At 48.3% G+C, this 23,052-nt stretch overlaps 1 protein-coding gene across 1 annotated transcript in view; it reads right to left on the bottom strand.

Moving 5' to 3' along the window:
- Positions 1-5,700: 5,700 nt before the first annotated feature.
- PKP4 (plakophilin 4) overlaps positions 5,701-23,052 on the bottom strand; it is a 97,710-nt gene continuing 80,358 nt past the window's right edge. Inside the window, exons 12-22 of the mRNA XM_064155305.1 lie at positions 16,477-16,660; positions 15,979-16,096; positions 14,951-15,142; positions 14,643-14,816; positions 14,148-14,298; positions 11,273-11,468; positions 9,761-9,845; positions 9,539-9,656; positions 8,483-8,614; positions 7,361-7,434; positions 5,701-6,756 (exon numbers count right to left, since the gene is read on the bottom strand). Of these exons, the coding sequence (XP_064011375.1) occupies positions 6,508-6,756; positions 7,361-7,434; positions 8,483-8,614; positions 9,539-9,656; positions 9,761-9,845; positions 11,273-11,468; positions 14,148-14,298; positions 14,643-14,816; positions 14,951-15,142; positions 15,979-16,096; positions 16,477-16,660 (1,673 nt within the window). The 3' untranslated portion in view covers positions 5,701-6,507. The remainder of the gene's footprint in view (positions 6,757-7,360; positions 7,435-8,482; positions 8,615-9,538; positions 9,657-9,760; positions 9,846-11,272; positions 11,469-14,147; positions 14,299-14,642; positions 14,817-14,950; positions 15,143-15,978; positions 16,097-16,476; positions 16,661-23,052) is intronic.

The raw sequence follows: 23,052 nt of genomic DNA, 5'->3' as shown, positions 1-23,052 counted from the left end.
CATACAGATACCATCTCTCCATCGTGCATCATACGCTTCCCAAAAAGTTTCAGAACCCCACTTTGTTTCCAGTCCCCTTAAAACCAGCTGTCACACTCAAAAATACAATCATGCAGCCTTTAAACATACCCTTCTAGATTGCCTAATGTGTTGTAGAATCAACCAGGTTGGAAGAGATCTCCAAGGTCACCCAGACAACCAGACCATGGCACTAAGTGCCTCGTCCAGGCTTTTCTTGAATCCTTCCAAGGATGGCAACTCCACCACCTCCCTGGGCAGCCCGTTCCAATGCCAATCACTCTCTCTGCCAACAACTTCCTCCTAACATCCAGCCTATACCTCCCCTGGCACAACTTGAGACTGTCCCCTTATTCTATTGCTGCTTGCCTGGGAGAAGAGCAATAAAGAGCTACATACCCCTTATAAACATTTCACATAGTTTAGTAAAGGTACCCACCTGTCATCATTTTATCCTATTAAATAACTTATGATCTTAAATTGCCAAATACTTCACACAGCTTCTGCCAAAACGATCCAGGTCTGGCATTCAGAAAATCTCACCCAGATTTCATGTGCTCTTTGAAAAGCTGTGGCAGGGCATTAAATCTTTGGCTACAGTGAAGTCTCCCTGCCTTCAGCAACACCACGATTTCACCTGTAATTAACACAATGTCCATAAGGTGACTTTGACGTTGCTGTTAGAGGGATTTCCAAAGCGCTGACATCAGTGATGTACCAATGAAAATGCCATTCCAAAGTGCCACTGAACCAGGAACATCCATTCTTTAGTTAGTTTAGTGCTTAATATAGTCAATGTGTGTAATTAGCCACAGCAGGCTTCAGTTACAAATTTCCCAGCCCAAGCAGATGCCTTATGTGTGATTTTACGTCACTTCCCCTTTATTGTAATTGCTTTCCTTCTTAAATGCCAACCCAGCAACTTGGTGACTGAGTGTCACTGAAGTGTGGCACCTTCTGTTTCAGCATTGCCATCAGTGAAAGACTTCTCAGCAGTTGGTATGTCTCCTGAAGCTGATGTTCCTGCCTCAAATCAATATTGAGACAGCCTGGCTGCAGGTATACCCTGCAAGAGGTGAAGAGAAGCTCTTGCTGCTAATGACAAAGCACCTGCTTTTGAAGGCAGGGGCAATTAATGCCTTTTCATTCTTCACATGAAGTGTTTTCTGTGATTAATACTTAATTCTAAAACAATTCTACTGTGAACTAAGTGAGATTTTCTGAGTCCTGCCTGTGGATTTTTGCCAAATAATGCAAAGGCTTGTTTCTGCAATGCTGTTAACAGGTTCTGCTTTGCTTTGCCAAAGCATTTGTCAGAAAAAAATAGCTCTTTTAGAGATTCTGAAAGCCAAACAAAAAAAAGCAGAAAAATCCTTAGTCTCGTGAGGTATTTGAGATTATTTTATTTCTTGGTTGTCACTAATTAAAAATGAAAGGAGAAAGAAAATGTAAATGGTGAAGCAGAATCAAATGAAGGGGAAAATGAAGCAGAAAAAGTAGAAGAGAACATGAAGTAAAAAACCCAGCAAAGATTTCATAGAATCATAGAATCAACGAGTCAACCAGGTTGAGAAGAGAACTCCAAGATCATCCAGTCCAACCTAGCACCCAGACCTAGACAGTCATCTAGACCATGGCACTAAGTGCCTCATCCAGGCTTTTCTTGAAGACCTCCAGGGACGGTGCCTCCACCACCTCCCTGGGCAGCCCATTCCATTGCCAATCACTCTCTCTGCCAACAACTTCCCCCAAACATCCAGGCTAGACCTCCCCCAGCACAACTTGAGACTCTGTCCCCTTCTTCTGTGGCTTGTTGTCTGGGAGAAGAGACCAACCCCACCTGGCTACAATCTCCCTTCAGGTAGCTGTAGACAGCAATGAGGTCCCCCCTGAGCCTCCTCTTCTGCAGGCTGCATACCCCCAGCTCCCTCAGCCTCTCCTCATAGGGTTTGTGCTCCAGGCCTTTCAACCAGCCTTGTTGCCCTTCTCTGGACACCTTCCAGCACCTCAACATCTCTGTTGAGTGACTGCTGTTGGCTTGGATTTTAAAGCAGCAAAAGGCGAAGTACATCCAGTTTGAAACACATTTGTTTGATGGTTTAGTTCTGTACCTATGAGGCAGGAAATAGCTTTGAAAAGCAGCAATTTCCTCCCTAGAAGAGCAACTTACTTTGCAATATTAAAGTCAATAGTACTGCATGTCTCTGCTAACAAGAATTTAGCTTGGAGTGGACAATGACAGTTTTGATTGGGGAAAGAAATTCTTTCAGATAAAACAATTGGAACAAGAAATGACAAAAGAAACTTTTCCTTAAGTATTTGTTCAGTGGTGAGGGATTTTCATGTTGATGTTAGTCTGCCTCAGAAGAGAAATACTGACTTTTTTTTCAGTTAATTTACATGTCCTTGGGTACAGTACCCTCTTCCTACCAGAGCTGAAGAGTCTGGGAGCTTTTCCTTAGAGGAATACATTATTTGTTTTCTCTGCACCTCTTCAAAGCAATGAACCAGAGTCAGAATCTCATCACCTTGGCAGCAGGTGGCAGAAGTTTCTTTTTCCTATGTGCTTGCTAGTCACTACTTGGAGACTGTCGGCAGGACTGGGTCCTAGAAGCTATGAGACCTATGAGGAGAGACTGAGGTAGCTGGGGTTCTTTAGCCTGGAGAAGAGGAGGCTCAGGGGTGACCTTATTGCTGTCTACAACTACCTGAAGGGAGGCTGTAGCCAGGTGAGGGTTGGTCTCTTTTGCCAGGCAACCAGCAACAGAACAAGGGGACAGATTCTCAAAGTTGTGCTGGGTGAGATATAGGCTGGATGTTAGGAGGAAGTTGTTGCCAGAGAGAGAGATTTGCCATTGGAATGGGCCATCCAAGCAGGTGATGGAGTCGTGTGCCTGGAGGTGTTCAAGCAAAGCCTGGATGAGACACTTAGTGCCATGGTCTAGTTGACTGGCTAGGGCTGGGTGCTAGGTTGGACTGAATGAGCTTGGAGATCTCTTCCAACCTGGTTAATTCCGTGATTCTAAGTTGAAGCACACAACAGCAACCCTCTTCACTCCTTACTGCACTGCTTCTTCCCTAACCACCCAGCTCTTGGCCAAGCTCTATAACGGAGCTGTGATCTAAGTGTTTTGTTCTTAACAGAGTCTGGAAAGTTATGGTGGTGATTCCTCTCCATGGTGCTTTCAGCTCACAGTTCAGGCCCTGTTAGAGCCTATCTACTTGGATGAGACAGAGCCCTCACCAGTGGATGCTTTTATGTCAGCACATTAAAATAACAGGCATTAAAATTATTTTCTCCCATCCTGTTGTTTTTTTTGTTAACAGCAGTGCAAAGAATATTACTGGTAAGTAGCTAATGCATGGAGGAGAGCAGTTAGTGAAGGCAGCAGAGTGAGGTTTTGTGTTACCATTGTTCACGAGTTGCAGGCTGTGGAAAGAGAAGTCTGGGGGAAGCACATCCTTCTTGTGATCTTCCTTAGATGCTGCTTAGAAGGTGCAGGAGGTCATTTGTCCGTGCTGCATCGACAAGGAAACAGAAGCGTTTGTCTCATAAACGTAACTGTAGAAAGTGCCACTAGGTGGTGGTCATGAAGCAGAGGAGATGAGCGTTTGTCGTAGCTAAAGCTGAACGGAGCTTCCCAACCTGTCCAAACCTCCTCTTAACACACCGGCTTTGTTGAGCGAACAGCTTGCACCCCTCTGCAGCACCAGGGCGGCTTTGTGCTATCTGAAGAACAATCTTCATTCACCTCGGTGTGTTCGTCCTCAGAGCAGGACAAGTTGTCCCTATAACGTGCAGCCAGACAGCTTGCACAGCACCTTCTGTACCGTAGGACCAAGCAGGCTGCATGGCCTGCACATCACTGTATTTGCAGTTATCAGAAAGATAGTAGCAAAGCATTCCCCAGGGCACCCTTTACTCTCTAACTCCCAAAGCAGCATCACCGTCTCCTAAGGACCATTCCCCTAAGCTCAGCTCTGGTAGGAAGAGGGTACTGTATCCAAGGACACATAAAAAGCAAACATGTAAGAAGTTAACATGCAGAAAGCTAACAATGTTGTCATTCTCAGTGGAGCATGTCTGAATACAAACTTGAATGCTCTGCCTTTTAAAGAGCAGTCACCTGAAATTTCTGCTTCTGACACTCTGAAACAGGCCCAGAAGCTTGAAATGCAAATATGCCCCTTCCCTGCTCCCAGTCTGGCACTGGACAGAGGGAAGGTAACCAACAAATGCACTGTACAGATCGTTTTAATGGTGTAGTGCCAGACTGAGTGGAAAAACACATAAGGAGGCCAACAAAACCAAAACCAACGTAATGAACTATTTACACACATATTCTACAGCTTGAAAGACCCAAACCAGGGGTGCTGTCCAAATCTTGCTGCTTTTAGTCTTGATGAAACTGTCTCAGATAAGCAGCAAACCCATTCTACCACTCAGCCCTCTGCTTTGTGGAAACGCCTACTGCCTGGTTTAGAGCACCACCAGCAGCTCCAAAGAGGCAAACAGTAACAGATGATCACCCTCCAGACTGTTACTTATTATCCAAGGCTAATTTCATTTTTCCTGGGACAGGGAAATGCCAAATCATTACATTTGGCTGAGGGCTTGCTGCCTTGAGGCGGTCACAGGGACACCAGACAATCAACCTTGGCCTGCATTACTCTGCATAGGACACTGCAGGTAGTTAGATCAATGATGAGAGATCAGTGGTGAAATCATTAACAAGAAACAAAGTCAAATACATAAAACCTACTTTCTAACTTAAAAGAAAAAAGAAAGCCTTCCAGGAAAGAAAAGGCACCATCTGCACAAGAGTGATGCTCGGCACTGCAGCCCGTGAGGACCTGCACAGCTGCTAGCTCCAACCTGAGTACTCATGGCGCTGCTTGCCCCTGCCCCAGTCAGGGGTTGGAGCGGCCTGAGGCCAACCTGCCTTCTAATGCACTGCTCACTCACACAGCCAGGGTGTGAAACTCCTGAGAAGCACAGGGGGAAAAAGGAACAGAGTTACAGACAGCATCGAGGTAAGACTCCATAGCACGAGTTCAGGACATGACCGAGTTACTTAAAATAATCACAGGGTTTTTATTGCCAATAAACCAAAGCAGAATGTAGCCAAAGTGGAGAGTATAAATGCCCTGAAAGCAAGACCATCTGAATTTTCTTGGGCAGAGCAAGAAGAGGAGCAACGGGAAGGAAAGAGGAGAGGGTTCAGAAAGATCCTGGACTGCCCATACCACAAGTGAAGGTACCAGTCTAAGAATGGGGAGGGCAGTGCCTAGCCACAGCCCTTGGCCTGCCAGCCTGACACGTTCAGAGTGCATGCGCTAAGGGAAGACTCTCTTCACTGAGAGAGTCATTGGCTACTGGAATGGGCTGCCCGGGGAGGTGGTGGAGTCGCCGTCCCTGGGGCTGTTCAAGGCAGGATTGGACGTGGCACTTGGTGCTATGGTCTAGCCTTGAGCTCTGTGGTAAAGGGTTGGACTTGATGATCTGTGAGGTCTCTTCCAACCTTGGTGATACTGTGACACTGTGTGATACTGTGTGATACTGTGAAGATGGAGCAATGGCCCAAATGTTTGGATACACTAACCTGCTCAAAAGCATGGAGTCAGACTGCCTGGTGCTAACTTCCCAACATCAGACACAAAAGAAAATGAAGCGGGAGCAGCTTTCCATGGATGAGACTTCCATATTTATTTGTATTCCATGTGCATAGAAAATGGCAGTGACCTTCTTATGGAAGAGGCAGGAAATGGGAGGTGTGGATTATACCGGACTGGACTTTGTGCTTCAGAATTAACACTCATCAGGTTGGTTTGTTTTTTTTTTTTAGAAGTCTTTACTTTTTTTTTTTTTTTCCTTTTAAAATCTCTAACATTTCCTTGGAATTTTTTTTTTGGTGCATGATGTTTCAGATCCCTGTTCAATGACACACAGATGGATGGCACTTGGAACCGAGGTGGCATTTCCATATTTACACCAACGAGAGAAATTTACACGACGCAATAGCATACAATCTTGACACTGAGTAATAGCAATAAAACAAGGGCATCCATTGTATTTCTGTGTTGTGGGTTTGGGTTTGTTTGTTTTCTGTACAAACTATCAGAACAAGACTTTTATTCACATTAAAAAATCAGCTGCAATTTTGCTCTGACCTACACACTTTCCAAATTCATTTTTACTCAATTCTCAAACCTTTCATCACGTCGCCCGCACCCTCACCAGACTACAGGAGCTACAAGTAATTATACCTAACACCTAAACAGAGCAAAACCCATCCCTGCCAGCTTACCTTCCTGACAATTCCTCACTCCAAAAAATAAAAATGGTTAAAAAAAAAAAAAATCTTCCTTGTTCCTTCTTTTTAATTCACTTTCACATCTCATAACCAAAACAACAAACGAGGCCATTCCATTTCTTCTCAAGCAAGGTGAGAAACACACGGCTGCTTCTTTTTTCTTTCCTCTTTGATGCTACACCCAGGAGTCAGGTGAACCTGGGTACTGTTCTGCTCTGTAAGAGGAGCGTCTGGTGGAATAAAAGTCTACGTAGTTTGTGGTGGATTTCAGTCCATACTGTGCTGTGTAATCTGACGCGGCAGGGAAGTGAACTCGATCATCAAAATAAGGGTCCTCATAGCTGTGTGGGGACTGCAAGTATAACCTGTACGTGTCATAGTTCTTTCTGGTGGTGTCTTCTTGGCTGTAGTACAACTGATGGTGCTGTTGGAAAAATGAGAGGGGAAAAGTAAGCTTTCAACGTGTAAATAGTTTGGCAAACTTACACATGTGACAGAGAAAAACGAGGGGAAAAAGAAGCTTTCAACGTGTAAACAGTTTGTCAAACTTACACACGCACTAGAGAAGGGTTCAGTGCAACTCTGCCAGTGATGAAACTAATGCAGGTTTCAAACCTCCATGGGATGTACCTAGTTTTTAAATGAAATTTAATGGAGGAGAAACCTCTGAGCTTGCCTGCTGGTCTCCTCCTGAACTCACTGGGACCTCTCCAAGAGCAGCACTTCAGAACTTGAGTAGGAAGTTACAGAACCTGTCTACATCTACCAAAAAAGCCCCAGTCAAGTCAGAAAAGCAGGCTCAGATGCCACCATAAGAAGAACACGCTAAAACGTGTCACTATAAAAAGACAGCACAAAGGGGATAGAGGCAGACAAGCAACTGTCAGCATACACTGATGCCAGTAACAGATTCACTGTGCCACAGACAGTCTCAATAAGCTCTCAAATGCCACACAGTGTCCTGAACCTGACACCATGTGCTGAGCCTTGCTGTCGGCTCTAGTTCAGAACAAAGTCTTAGGAGTCACCTGTAGTCGTCTGTTTTGTTCTCTTGCTGGTGAGGAATAGGAACTGATGTAGATTGGTGAAGGTTTGCTGGAACCTGTAAGAAGAGTTTATGGCATAAGCTTCAGGCTTTATTCTTTCTCCACCAAGCCTGTTTGCTCCTCTTACTTAAAAAAGGAGTTACACAGCACCCAAACCATTCACCCTGCAGGCTTTAGTATCTGCAAGCAATACACCACCACAACACAGGCACATGCTGCCCCTCAGCAGGAGTCAGACTGAAGTCAAGAGCCTTTGCTGCGTGGCAGGGTTTGTTTTAAAGACTCATTAGTAGCCTTTAAAACTGGGAATTTCCTTCTCTATTCACCTCAGCTGTTTTTGTGGCTTGGTTCAGAAAGAAGGAAAAAGTGAAGGTTTGGTACAATTTGTTATTATAACATACATGTTATAGTGGTACATGTATTCTAACAACATAATAACAAGATACAGAATATGCATGGTAAAGCAATTTTCTGTGGTAGGACTTTAAGCAGAAATAGACATTCCAGCTCCCTTTCATCTTGCAGCCTACCAATAGCACCTCTCTCACTCGGGTCAAGAGTGCAGTTTCAAAGATGACTTCAATACATTGAGTGACCACAGAAAACAAGAGGAAGCAGTCAGAAGCCTGCTGAGGCAGCATCCATGCAGTCACAGAACCACAGAATTCTCAGGGCTGGAAAGGACCTCAAGGATCATCCAGTTCTAACCTCCCTGACATGGGCAGAGACACTTTCCACTAGATCAGGCTGCCCAGAGTCACATCCAGCCTGGCCTTCCACCACTTCCCTGGGCAACCTGTTCCTTACAGTGAAGAATTTCTTCCTAACATCTAATATGAATCTCCCCTCCTCTAGCTTTGGTCCATGCCCCCAGTTCTATCACTACATGACTCTAAATGTCCCTCCCCAGCTTTCTTGTAGCCCCCTTCAGACACTGGAAGGCCACAAGAAGGTCTCCTCACAGCCTTCTCTTCTCCAGACTGCATAGCCCCAACTCTCTCAGACTATCCTCATAGGAGAAGAGCTCCAGCCCTCTGATCATCCTTGTGGCCCTCCTCAGGACATGTTCCAGTCACAGAGCCAGCTGCAGCCCACCTGCCTTACCAGTGTAGATGTCTTTATGCGCGATGCCGTCGCCCTGGCTGCTGTAGTACTGCAGAGAGGGCTGTGTCCGGTCATACTCGGAGCGGGGCTCTCGAATTCCCAGCAGCGCCGGTGACGAGGACGTGCTGCCAACTATTGCCAACAGAGAGAGCATCAGTGTGCACCATGCCACCCCTGCCCACACCTTGCTTTCTCTTAACTCCCTCCTCATCCCCTCCATCCTCAGGGATTAACAAAGCAGAGATGTAAGGGAGAGAACTAGGACATGGTTCCTGCTGAGTGAGCATCCCAGTGAGAGTCATGGCCTCAGCAGAGATCTGCTGCACCGAAGACGAGAGGGAACTGGGGAGAATACAATGCCCAGCAAAGACACTGTACGAAGCCGCCAGTAGGTTTTGTGTCAGCCCCCTCATGAAGAGCTACATCCTGGCACTGAAGATGTTAAAGGAACAAAAGTGAGAACTGGATAAGGAGTCATAGAATTAAGACTTCTTCTATTTCCCTGGCTTGTCCTATGGGATATTCCATAACTGGGAATGAGAACACCTTCCTTGTTTTTGATCTGTTGCTTTCTATGCTGCAAGTACTCATGTGTGCTGAGGCTACACCTACAGTGCCAAGTGCCACAGCTTTGTGGAAGGGAACAGCTGGTTACAAATCTAGGTGCGTGCTCTGGTACCTGGCACCAAGCCTTGTCTGCTCTCAAGGACTGCCCATTGGCAGCTGACAGGTACAAGTGCTCTGGCAGCACACCACTCGGTGTGGTTCATACAAAAGGAACACAACTCACATTCTGAGACTGCACCAAGGAGTAAATGGTGAGGTTTGCTGCAAGGTGCTCCTTACCCAAACCAGAATGCTCACGTGGAGACATTCACAAATCCTGTGGAACCTGAAGCCAGCCAGTAATGGTGGAGGTAACAGTGCAGTGTGTTTAAATACAGAAGAGAAACAGCACAGCCTCTGTGTTTTGGACAGGATGAGCAACAAACTGAGAGGCTGTTTGGGTTAAAACCAGGGGATACTAGGTACATCTCTTTACACCTCCTGTCTGACCTGACTGCATGATGGGTGACATCTGTTGATTGGTTGTTGATAGAGAAGGATGTGACTTGAATCTCTCTCGCTCTAGCGTTGACACTGGTGTTATAAAATGACTTTGATTCCATCCATCCTGTGGAGTGGCAAGAAGAGAGCAATATCAAACCAAATCATTTCTTGCTGAGTGAGGAGCTCTGGCAGAGCTGTTCTCCAGGGCAGGCTGATGCTGCCATTTACCTTTTTATAGATGCTGCGCAGATCCCGGTACTGCCATAGCGTGTTCAGCACCTGGGCAGCTGCCTTCACAACCTTCAGCGATGATCTGGGGATGTAAAGAATACTAAATTACCACAAAAACAATGACTTCCACTTAAAAAGAAAGGCTTCCCTGAGGCACACAACAGCCTTGCTGTTAGGCAAGCCAGGTCACCTCAATACATGACTGCACTGACACAGTGTGCCCAGAGCCGCGCCAGCAACCCATCAAAGGCTGGTGCAGAGCCTGGCAGTCACTTCTCTTGCCAGCCCAGACACTTTCTCTTCAGGTCACTCAGGTAAGGAATGCAGACAGAGGGCTTCTGTCTGTCACTGTCTGCAAGAATTAAAACTCAGGAAAAAGATATGTTCTATTTAGTGCATTTCATACAGAGACAACATGCTTCAAATCAACGTACAAAACCAGCTGTAGGAAAAGGTTAAACAAGAGCAGGCACTGGGTGCCTCCAGCCCTCCTGACTGCAGGGCATCCTGACTTCCAGCCAGACTGTTCTCGGCCCTGTGCTGCACAGCTGAAAACCTTTACTGTTTGGGAAAACACATCAAAAGCAAGGCTAGGAAAATGGTTCTGGCTGTCACTAAGAAAAGCCATGTCACCTTTGTAAGGAGAAAAGGAGGTGAGCTGGCAGCGGTGCTGAAGCAGTGGTTTGACATGAAATGTCATGGCATGACATCTGTGTTATGCATGTGCCTTTTCCTGCCACTAGGATCACTCCTCCAAACGCAGCTTTTGGAAGAAAACGATTGAAAACAATTGCAGTTGATAATGAACTTAAAATTAACTTAATAAATTTAGTCTAGGAGTAGGCAGTCTTAATGACCACCAGGTTTCACACAGGTTTAGTGTACCCTGGTGCCTCACAAATGTAAGTGCAGATGTCTCCACAGACCAGTGAAATCACATAAAGGATCACTGCAGCCACACTTGCAGCTGAGTCCGTGTGCCTTGAACATCAGAAGTGTTGTTAATTGTGGATACTCAGAGTACAGCTCAATGCCTCTGGAAGAAAGCCTTTGTTAAAATGGGGTATGTTTGTCACACTGACCACTTTCTCTAGAAGAGGTCCTTTTCCTTCCTTCCTGCCTGAGACAATCCCATCAGCCAGGTGAGCTGCCTGGTGGAGGCTAGGTTTCTGCCACACCAAGTGGTCAGGCCAGATGTAGTTAGTATTGGGATAGATCTGCTAACAGTGCCAACAGCTCTGACTCTGAGCAGCTCTAAATGTTCTCTTGGGCTTGATGGTGTTCCAGAGGGTAAAATTCCCTTTCATTCCATTGAAAGTATCACTGATGTGACTCCTGCAGGTGAGTCTCAAAGCCACCAGCACCCCTGGAGAGAGAGCGGTGGGAGAACTGCACGACCCACACTGTCCCAGCTGCTCCCACCTGGGCTGCAGAAACCACTGCCCCCATGGTTCAGCACTTGAAATGGAATGGAGGAACCGCTCAGGCGGGACGCTGCTGCCTGCTCACCTGTCCCCTCTGCCTTTCGTTATGTTCACCAGCTTCTCTATGCCGCCAGTGTCGGCCAGGGCCTTGGCATTCTCCATGTTCTTGCTGGTGACCTCGTGCAGGGCGCAGCAGATGGCTGCCACGGTCTCATCCGACAGCACGCTGGGGCCGTTGCCCCCGGGCAGGCGGTTGACCAGATCCCTCATGGCGTATTTGCCTGCGAGCAGAGAACCAGCTGAGGACACATCCCATACCGCACAGATGCAACCATGGGGCTCGGCGCACAGCTGCACCAGAAAGCCACAAGGATGCAGGAGCAGAAGCATTCCACCAACTCACATTTACACAGGGCCAAGAGAGGCCAGAGATTAACTTCTGAACTTTTTTTTTTTCCTTTCCAGTGTGAAAAGTTACCTTTTTGCATTAGAGCAGCAGCCTCTCTAAATAGGGGTCACATGGAGAAAGCAGAATCACTCAAGGACCTACTTAGAATCATAGAATCAACCAGGTTGGAAGAGACCTCCAAGATCATCCAGTTCAACCTAGCACCCAGCCCTATCCAGTCAACCAGACCATGGCACCAAGTGCCTCATCTAGGCTTTTCTTGAACACCTCCAGGGACGGTGCCTCCACCACCTCCCTGGGCAGCCCATTCCAATGCCAATCACTCTCTCTGCCAACAACTTCCTCCTAACATCCAGCCTATACTTTCCCTGGCACAACTTGAGACTGTGTCCCCTTGTTCTGTTGCTGGTTGCCTGGGACAAGAGGCCACCCCCCACCTGGCTACAATCTCCCTTCAAGTAGTTGTAGACAGCAATGAGATCACCCCTGAGCCTCCTCTTCTCCCGGCTAAACAACCCCATCTCCCTCAGCCTCTCCTCATAGGGTTTGTGTTCCAGGCCTTTCACCAGCTTTGTTGCCCTTCTGTTTGTTGTGGCTCAAGGAGTACTGCACACCGCTACATTTATGGGCAGGCTACAGAAAGGCTTGCAGTGACCTGGGATTCTTTCTGACACTGATCCCATCACTTGTCGCCTTCAGAACAGCAGGACTTGGCCCTTTTCAGTTTCCCTTCCTGAGCAACGCACAGAACAGTCACACTGCAGGCAAAGGGAATTCACTAAAGCTAAGACAAAGTTTCTTTCCCTCTTTAGGCCACACTGTTAATAGAATGATTAATGGCTTTTATTGAAGACATCTCATTGTACATAGCAGTGACTAATGAAGAGGCTTTACACAAAGTCACTAGCTAGCTCTTTACGTAACAGGCATAACCCAAAAAGGAGTTCTGCAAACAAAGGGAACAACTTTTCAAACGGCCTGGAAAGCTGTTGGCACCAGCAGTGCCATACCCAGCACTGCCTGGTCACTGCCATACCCAGCACTGCCCAGTCACTGCTCCTCCACACGTGATGGCACCTACCCATTTATACTGGAGTTTGCTGGAGCCCCCAGTCTCTCACTTCCTTCAGCACTTAGACCACATAAAGAACAAGGGTTCCTGCCCCTACCGAGGACAGTGAGGTTGCACAAAGCGGGTGACCGGCGAGGGGTGATCTGTGGCTCACTACATGTCCCAGCACATTTCACACAAAGCTGAGAGCCCCTCTGGAAAGCAGATAACTCACGCAGTGTTAGGGCCCTGGCAGGATGAGGGAACAGGTGCAGGCTTGCTCCTGAACTGAAAAACTCTGCCAGGAAGGGGAGACCACGTAAGGAACAATGCTTCCTGCCCCTACCAAGGACAGTGAGGTTGCACAAAGCAGGTGACCAGCAAGGGGTGATCTGTGGCTCACTACATGTGCCAGCACATTTCACACAAAGCTGAGAGCCCCTCTGGAAAGCAGATAACTCATCCAGTGTTAGGGCCCTGGCAGGGTGAGGGAACAGGTGCAGGCTTGCTCCTGAACTGAAAAGCTCTGCCAGGAAGGGGAGAAAAGTATCCTGACAAGAGAGTGTCACTTGAGTGTGACCTGCACATGTCTGGGGCTGCAGAGCAGAGGCTTTTTTTTTACTCATTTCTTATGCATACAACAAGTGACTCACAGAGAGCTGCTCTGAACAGCCAGGCTGGAGAGGCTTCAAAAACACACAAGAGAATTCTGTTCACCTGCAGTTATCTTTTGGAGAGTGAGATACTCTTACTTGTATCAACAGCTGTTCTACACTTATCCCACTGGCCTACACCACCAACAAAAAAGCTCCTGGAACAAAAATGGAATTTTTGAGATGATGACATGTGTTGGCAGGGCTCAAAGTCACAGCAGTCTGAAGCCAAGGGTGAGGCATGTCCAGCACTTCCACGGCAGACTGAGATTCCTGATCAAGGCAGGGAAAACATAGTTTGGGTTTTTTAAGGAATAGGTTAGAAAGGCACAGCCGAATGCTTGAAGCATTAAACACTGAAGATGACAAAAGGGAAGCTGTCAGTTTTTGCTGGCGAGCACCCTAGCTGATGATTTCATTCAGTACAGACTTCCGTTGAGCAGATTTCTCCCCTCTCTCCCTGTCCAACACTACCAAATAAAGTGCTTACTGAGTTACTGGCAGCGCAGCTGCCCCAGCCTCTGCGTGTATGTAGGAGACCCTGGCACCCTCTGAGGTGACCAGTGAGCTGTGAGGAGGTAGCCTTGTGCTCTCCTCCACATTCCTGCGCAGCTGAGTTTAGCTGAGGTGACTTCCAGCTGCCATAAAGAGCCCACCATGGGCTGGCTAAAGGCAGGCTGAAACATCATCTGAAAAGCTGCTGCGTTGAGCAGGTTGACTGCCGTAGCACAGTGACACAATGCAGCAGTCGGCAGTGCTGCCTCTGCAGGCAGGATCTCACATGGGCACCTGCTGAGTGCCAGCCTGCTGCTGGCCGTTGCGCTTTCCGCAGCAGCTCTGCACTCACCAATGAGCTCCTTGTTCCGAACGTCCAGCGCCATGTTCCTCAAGGCAGTTGCCACAGAGGAGACCACTCTGTCGTTGTCCATTCTCAGCAGCTCCACCAGGATGGGCAGCCCCTTCTCCTTCCTGACAGCAGCTCGGATGTACGCTGCAAACTGGCACAACACTCAGTCACTCACAGAGCCACAGCGCTCCTACCAAAAAGCTCTGTTTGACCTGCTCTGCACAGGAGGAAAGCTTTTTTTCCCCGTTCTGTGCTCGTTTGAAATAAACAACATCAGCTTCCAGGTCAGTTTCCACCTTGTTCCTCCTGTCTATCCTCTGTCACCATTCTTGGCTGTGGTATTACCATTCCTGCAGTACACCAGCACTAGTAATGCACTTGAGAGAGAAAGGCCCAGGTGCACCCTAGACCATTCATGTTCCTTCTAAACACAAGCCAGTATTTTAAACGCCAGCTAAGACACAACTCCAGGAGGAAGAGCAGGACTTGCCATACCTTCCAGTTGCCTGCAGAGAGGTTCTGAAGAGATCCTGCAGAGCCCTCCAGGGTGGCCGGGTTGGAGCTCTCCGCCAGAAGTGTTAGGTATGGCTTCACCACGGATGGGTGCCACAGCATCTCCACCCCTTTGGGGGACTTGGAAAATCCTGGGATGGGGCCAACTCCGTCCCACTGAGAAAAGAAGACAGCTCTGTAAGCAGGGAAGACCTCTCTGTGTTTCACTCATTGCTCTCCTTCAAGCAATGTGCTCCCCACCATTAACCAAACTGCTGTTCATACATTTGAAACACAAGGAAAGGACAAACCTGGTCCTCCTGTGAAGTTTTTTTTTTCTTCTTCTTTTTTTTCCCCCAGCAGCTGGGCTCTGAGTCTTTGCTAGGTGACTCCTTTCCTAACAAGTCATCCAGTTCATTGATTCCCAGCAGCCGTGCCTGAGGTACCTCCACCTCCAAGCGGTAGGAAAGGTTTCTCAAGGTGCACACACAGTTTTCCACTGTCTGAAGCCAAATCAGGGAGATATTGTGTCATCTGTTACTTTCTTACAGAGTGATAAACCAAACTAAAGGAGAAAAGGCATCTGGAGCAGAAGAACTGAATTCTCATTTGGGGCCTTGGGTATTGCTTTGTCTGTTTCCTTGGGAAAACTGCACCCTCTCTCCTGATATCCTCTGTGTTATGGTTTAGAGGTAGCACTTTAGCCTAGTTCCTAATTGCAAACAAGAATAGCAATTTTCCAGAGACTTGGAGCAAAAGATAAATAAAGTTAGGGACTGGACACGGAATAATAATCATAGGATGGTTTAGGTTGGAAGGGACCTCAAAGCTTGGCCAGTTCCAACTCCCCACCATAGGCAGGTACACCTCCCACTAGAACAGGTTGCTCAAGGCCTCATCTAACGTGGCCCTGAACAGCTCCAGGGAGGGAGCATCCATAACCTCCCTGGGCAACCTGTGCCAGTGTTTCCCTGGAGTTTGTTTGATAATTCACTCCGGTGGTAAATTCCAATTTGTTGGGATCCAAATCCAACCCACAACACTCAAATATAAGCATATTTCTAACAGCAATCTCAGCTGCAGTGGCTTATTTGCTAGTTTTCTGCACAAGAAAAGCACAAGACCTGATTTTGTTTTGTTGAAGACTAAATACTTAATAGAGCTGAGAAGGAGACACACAGCGAGTTACCCTGTGGCGTGCAGCACAGTTGGATTGTGCATCAGGAACAGGGTGGTGGAAGGGAAAGCAGCCCAGCACTGAATGACTCTGTGCTGCCCCAGAAGGCCCTGGCACACGTGGTTTGGCACCCAGAGTCACCCCGATGGAGCGTGCACACACCTTGCTGTCATAGTCGGACGTGTTCACACACGTGTGGATCACATAGAGCAGTGAATCCACCAGCCCCTCACACGACCTCATCTGCTTCCGGGCCTCCTCTCCTGCTGAGCTCAGGTTCCTGCAGGACAAAGGGACAGGGCATGGTGACAGACAGGCACACATCTTCTTCCCAGCTGCTTAAATGCCACAATCATAGAATTGTCGGGGTTGGAAGAGACCTCAAGGATCAGCCAGTTCCAATCCCCTTGCCATGTGCAGGGACACCTCACACTAGATCAAGCTGCCCAGAGCTCCATCCAGCCTGGCCTTAAAAACCTCCAAGGATGGAGCTTCTACCACTTCCCTGGACAACCTGTTCCAGCGTCTCCCCACCCTCATGGTGAAGAACTTCTTCCTATCATCCAGTCTGAATCTCCCCGCTTCCAGTTTTGCTCCCGTCCCCAGAGAATCACGGGTCACGCACAGAGCACCATAGCAGTGCTCCCCAGCAGCGGTTACCTCAGGCAGCCTGTGGTGTTGCGTAGCACCAGGGACGTCTGGAATTTGATTTTGTGGTCCTCATCGAAGGAAGAGCTGTTCCAGCCCGAGTGGGGCACGATCACCGTGCTCGTCAGCGTCGACAGCGCGTCTCGGATGATTGTCATCTTCACCGCGTCGCAGGAGGACAGGTTCCAGAGAACCCCTGCAGGACAGATTCCATCGCAGTGAAGTCAGGAGAGACTGAGCAAACAGAAAGCAGCACTAGCAGCTGAAAAGGCCTCACCTTAAACAGGAGCAGAATGATTTCCCTATGCAAACCCAGAAGAAATAGAATTAGCTTGCCCTGTAATTTCATTCCGACAGCTGGCATTAGAAGGTTCACTTCACAGCCTAAAATCATCTCTCTCAGCGTCAGATCTGAACGTGTTCCACAGGCTTCGCTCTCCGCCTGCCCTGGAAGCAGGTGACAGCCAGAGTGCCCCTAAGGGAGCAGCCACTAGCACTGCATGCCCTCTGTGCATGGGTGATTGGCTCCCTAGTGGCATTTGCAGGTGGTGCCTCATTGGCTCCAGCCAGCCAGCAGCCTGGGGTGAGATTCACCAGAAGAGAAAAGCCTCTGAACTCCTCATCCTGCTCAAAAAAAGGCATAAACAGAGCAGGGCTTCAACAGCCCTGTAAGAAAGAGGCTTGGGAGAGGGAAGAAATGGATCATAGAATCAATCAGCTTGGAAGGCACCTCTAAGATCAAACACTCCAACCTAGCACCCAGCCCTAGCCAATCTAGACCATGGCAGTAAGTGCCCCATCGAGTCTTTTCTTCAACACCTCCAGGGATGGCAACTCCACCACCTCCCTGGGCAGCCCATTCCAGTGCCAATCACTATCTCTGGCAACAACTTCCTCCTAACATCCAACCTAGACCTCCCTTGGCACAACTTGAGACTGTGTCCCCTTGTTCTATTGCTGCTTGCCTGGGAGAAGCACCCAACCCCACCTGGCTACAGCCTCCCTTCAGGTAGTTGTAGACAGCAATGAGCTCTGACCTGAGCCTCCTCTTCTGCAGGCTGCACACCCCCAGCTCCCTCAGCCTCTCCTCACAGGGCTGTGCTCCAGGCCCCTCACCAGCTTCCTTGCCCTTCTCTGTACACCTTCCAGCACCTCAACATCTCCCTTGAATTGAGGAGCCCAGAACTGGACACAGCACTCAAGGCGTGGCCTGAGCAGTGCTGAGCACAGGGGCAGAATAACCTCCCTTGTCCTGCTGGCCACACTGTTCCTGATGCAGGCCAGGATGCCATTGGCTCTCTTGGCCACCTGGGCACACTGCTGGCTCATCTTCAGCCTACTCTCTACCAGCACCCCCAGGTCCCTCTCTCCCTGGCTGCTCTCAGCCACTCTGTCCCCAGCCTGTAGTGCTGCTTGGGGTTGTTGTGGCCAAAGTGCAGAACCCTGCACTTGGCCTTGTTCAGTCTCATCCCATTGGCCTCTGCCCACCCATCCAGCCTGGCCAGGTCCCTCTGCAGGGCTCTCCTACCTTCCAACAAATCAACACCAGCTCCTAGCTTGACGCCACCTGCAAACTTACTGATGATGGGCTCAATCCCCTGGTTCAGATCATCAATAAAGGTATTGAACAGGACTGGGCCCAGCACTGATCCCTGGGGAACACCACTGGTGACAGCTGCCAACTGGATGTGGCACCATTCACCACCACTCTCTGGGCCCAGCCTTCCAGCCAGTTCTTGACCCATATCAGAGTGAATCTGTCCAAGCCACCAGCTTCCAGGTTTGCCCGGAGCTTGTTGTGGCACATGATGTCAAAGGCTTTGCTGAAGTCTACATTCACAGCCTTCCCCACATTCACCAGGCAGGTAACCTGATCATAAAAGGAGATCAGGTTGGTCAGGCAGGACCTGCCCTTCCTAAACCCATGCTGGCTGGGCCTGATCCCTTGGGCATCCTGTAGGTGCTTTGTGATGGCACTCAAGACAGCCTGTGCCATGAGCTTGCCTGCACTGAGGTCAGGCTGGCAGGTCTGTGATTTCCCGGTTCCTCCCTCTGGCCCTTCCTGTGGATGAGCATTATCCTGACTGATTGGAAACTTGGAGATTAAAGTTATGAACTACTTCTTAAAAAGGACCATGGAAGAGATCAGGCAATATTCTTACAAGACTGTTTACACTGGAAATCTCTAACACCCTGCAGGCAGAACAGCTAACAGCTGAAGGAGGTCACAAGAATGCCACAGCAAAAATGAAGTGAGAAGAACCCAAATCTCTGGACCTCATGGCTGGAAGATAATCAGTGTTTGGCAAACGTGAGGTCTTGTGACAACTTCCTGAGATTATGGCAAAGATGGATTGGCAGCTGGGTGCCTGCCATGGAAGAGTGCTCAGTGAAGGCCCCAAGTCTGAGACATGACATGATTCCACACCAGGCAGAACCTGGAAAGGCAGCATCTGAAAAGGAGGAGCGGGAGGTGAACACTGGAGGGGAGATATGGTTTGGGTATTTCTCCAAGGATAAATGTGTGTGATTGTGACATGATTCCACACCAGGCAGAACCTGGAAAGGCAGCACCTAAAAAGGAGGAGCGGGAGGTGAACAGTGGAGGGGAGATATGGTTTGGGTATTTCTCCAAGGATAAATGTGTGTGATTGTGACATGATTCCACACCAGGCAGAACCTGGAAAGGCAGCACCTAAAAAGGAGTGAGATATGGTTTGGATTTTTCATCAAGGATAAATGTGGGATGAACACTGACCCTGCCACCTTCTCAAACTGTATATATGAAGGATTAGATACCGAAGAGCTGAGTGTTCAGACCCGAGGTAAAAATCCTACAGAAACTTTCTTCCTGGAGACTGCAGCAGGAATCCTGGAGCCTGGAGCTGTTTACATTCACCTAGGAGCCATGGGAAACTGCATTTCCATGACAGCCCCACCGGATTGCTCCAACAAACTACGTAGCCTTTGCTTGGGACTAGATCTTGAACTTTAGCTTCCTCAGAAATACGCCCCAGGGGACAAGAGAAGACATGCTGGAGGAGTTAACAAACCACACACCTGTAAGCTGAAGTTTCTAGTAGAGCCACACAAACCCAAGAAGTCCAGAGCCCTACCCCTGTCCTGCCCCAGAGCTGGGTAAATAGCAAACTGTGACTGGTGCAAAGCCAGCTAAGGGCTTTCTGTCCCCTCTGAGGACATGCTGCTAGAGCTTCCCCTCAGCAGGCTGCAGGAACAGGGACGTTCAGACAGAGCCCTGCTGCAGCTGCTCTCAGGCCCTCTGAGCACAGAGTCCTCAACTCCTGGAACTTCACTACACCCACTCCATCTCCCTGGCATTTTCACACTCCCTGTGTGGCAGAACACCTTGGCTAATATTTTTGTGTACAAGCAGCCTTGTCACTGGCACCCACCTCCAGTTACCTGCAAACCCCCTGCTCTTGCCCAGACACAAGGGTCCTGGGAGAATGTGTGCTAGTTTGAGGCTAACTAGGTGAGAAGAATTAGATGATAGGCTGTGAAAAGGAAACAATGGTGATGTCTACTGCACTCATAGCCTTGCTGAGATGGATAAATTCAAGAACATAAACACAGATAAAACAGTTGCTCTCTCTGGCTCTGGCTGCCTGCCTTTCTCTCCCTAACCTGCTGTCTAATCCTTCTGCTTCCTAACCCCCCTGGGCTGATTCTCCACACTCACCTTGAACATAAGGCAAAGTCTGGGATAAGTTAGAGGGGTGGGAAGGAGGTGGAAGTGTGGTTGGGAGCCCTCCTGGGGACTCTGGTTTCTGGGAGGGCTGTTGTGTTTCTGTATTACCTTTTTAACTTGTGTATTTCTGTAGATAGCTGTATATAGATTGTAAATATCTGCTTGTAGATTGTGCTAAGCTGTAAATATAAAGCTTCATTTTAATGTTTTCAGCTCAGCTGAGTCTAGTCTGGGTGATTTCATAAGAGTAGGAGGTGGAGTAACACCCAAACCATCATAGAATGACACATTTCTGCCCAGCAGCTGGACACAGAACACCACCAAACCTTTGCAACCACCAGAACCATCTCATTCACAGCCTGACAGTCCTGAGGAGCTGAAGGGGGAAACTCTACACAAGGCACACTTCACATCTTAAGTGTTCAGAGATCCTACATGCTTCTTACACCATCACAGGCCCACTTCAGAGCCACAATAAAAGTATTATTTGTGACTTTTAACTCCAGCTCCTGTACAGAGAAACTTGCAGTAACTAAAGAGAATGGTTACAAACAGGGAAATAAAGCAGTTTTAAACCAAGTACTCTTTACAGTTCCTGTGTAGGGCTTTGCCATAAGAGTTTTTGAGTGATTCTCAAGAGTCATTCCTGGCTTTGCCAGGCTTAGTATGGCATTCCATCTGCACACTCACAATCAGCTGCAGTTTATTTAGTCTTCAGATTTAAGAGTTTGATCACACAAAACAAGCTATTTCAAATCCATATCCAAGCTGATGCTGTAAATCTCTTCTGTGACTTTGCCCTGGTTAAAGAAAATACTTCATGGGTAACTAACAGCAAGAGATGAAAGTGCTGCACTGGCCTGTAGCTTCAAGAACATTGAAACTTTTTTCCATGCAATTTGTGATGCAAGCTGGAACTTAGATCTCACCTAAACCTCCTCCCTGCACCCTAAATATTTGTGGTTAAAGCAAACTATGCAAGAGAAACCCAGTCTCAGACTGCCCTTACTGATCCAGCAAATGGAGGGAAGCAGGTGCTCTATTCTGTGTGATCTAGCTTTGAAAACATCACTGTGTGGTTACTCACAGGGTTACTCACACCTCTCAGCCTCACCATGCGTGACTGCCTCGAGGTGTTTACTGCTCACCTACAGCCTGAGAGACAGCTGGAGCAGCTCACAGGCTCACAGGATGTTAGGGGTTGGAAGGGACCCAAGGAGATCATCGAGTCCAACCCCCCTGCCAGAGCAGGACAATACAATCTAACACAGATCACAGAGGAACACATCCAGACAGGCCTTGAAAGGCTCCAGAGGAGACTCCACAACCTCTCTGGGGAGCCTGTTCCAGTGCTCTGGAACCCTTACAGGAAAGAAGTTCCCCCTTGTGTTGAGGTGGAAGCTCTTTTTCTGCAACTTACACCCATTGCTCCTTGTCCTATCCCAGGGAGCAGTGAGCAGAACTTGTCCACTTGCTCCTGGCCAGTCCTCAGATACTTATAAACTTTTATCCCATATCCTCTAAGTCTTCTCTTCTCCAGACTAAACAGCCCCAGGTCCCTCAGCCTCTCCTCATCAGCCATGCCCTCCTGTCCCCTCATCATCCTCCTAGCCCTCTGCTGGACCCTCTCCAGCAGATCCCTGTCCCTCTTCGACTGGGGAGCCCAAAACTGAAGGCAGTATTCAAGATGAGGTCTCAGCAGGGCAGAGTAGAGGGGCAGGAGAACCTCCCTTGATCTGCTGGACACACTCCTCCTAATACAGCCCAGGGTCCCATTGGCCTTCTTGGCCACAAGGGCACATTGCTGTGCCATGGGTAACTTGTTAGCCACCAAGACTCCCAGGTCCCTCTCCACAGGGCTGCTTTCCAGCAGATCACCTCCCAGCCTGGACTGGTGGAGTTTATTATTCCTCCCCAGATACAGGACTCTGCACTTGTCTTTGTTGAACTTCATCTGGTTCCTCTGATGTTGTCTGAAACACCAAGGAACCCAGGAGACCTGCTCCACACCTGAGCACTGCCTGCAGCCACAAGAGCACAGGCCAGTCCTGTAAGGGGTGACATGGCACATCCCATCCTGCCTTTGCAGGGACATGGTAACCCAAATAGTGGCGAAGAAATGGGAAAAGAACAGCCAGCAGCATCTTCTTGTCATAGGTGAGCACAGTGGCACAGACAAACCAGCTGGGGAACCTCCAACTCTGGGGAACCTCCAACTTCATCCCTCCAGGAAGCCTGTTACACTTCCACAAACATCATCTTGTCCCCAGGGAGCAGCCTGGAGCATTCAAAGAGCAAAGCACCGAAGTTCCACTGAGTACATCAAAACCTGGCCAGAAGCTGGACTACCAAGGAGGCAGCTTTGCTTAAATAATTAATGATTTATTACCTCTGGGTTCATTAAAGCTCTCACTAGGCTACTCCATTTCTTAATCTGGGAGAAGTTCTCAGCTATTAATTTTACAAAGCAGCATTGTGCATTACACTGCCCTTTAGTCTCCACATTAGAGATGAGAATTACAAGCTGAGTATTTGTAAAGCACTTACTGTAAAGTCACTTGAGACCAAATTTAGAGCTTATTGGAAATAAACCCTGAAGGCAAAGGGGAAGTTTCCATTCAAAGAGAAGGAAACTGGGGATAATAAACCCTGAAGGCAAAGGGCAAGTTTCCACCCAAAGAGGAGGAAGCTGGGGATACCAGCTGGTACTACACTGAGTTAAGGTAAGGTCTGAGAAACTTCTTGGGATTTCAGTGTAAGTCATTTCAATGCCTTTTTATTCCTCTGTGCTATGGAGGTATCCTTAAAAACAAGTATTTGACCATTACAGAATCATCTGCCAGAGTCCAAAGAGATAGTTTGAAAGGGGATGAATTTCC

Source organism: Pogoniulus pusillus, chromosome 2 (assembly GCF_015220805.1).
Source record: "Pogoniulus pusillus isolate bPogPus1 chromosome 2, bPogPus1.pri, whole genome shotgun sequence".
Taxonomy (NCBI): Eukaryota; Metazoa; Chordata; class Aves; order Piciformes; family Lybiidae; genus Pogoniulus; species Pogoniulus pusillus.
This window is presented reverse-complemented; position numbering and strand designations above follow the sequence as displayed.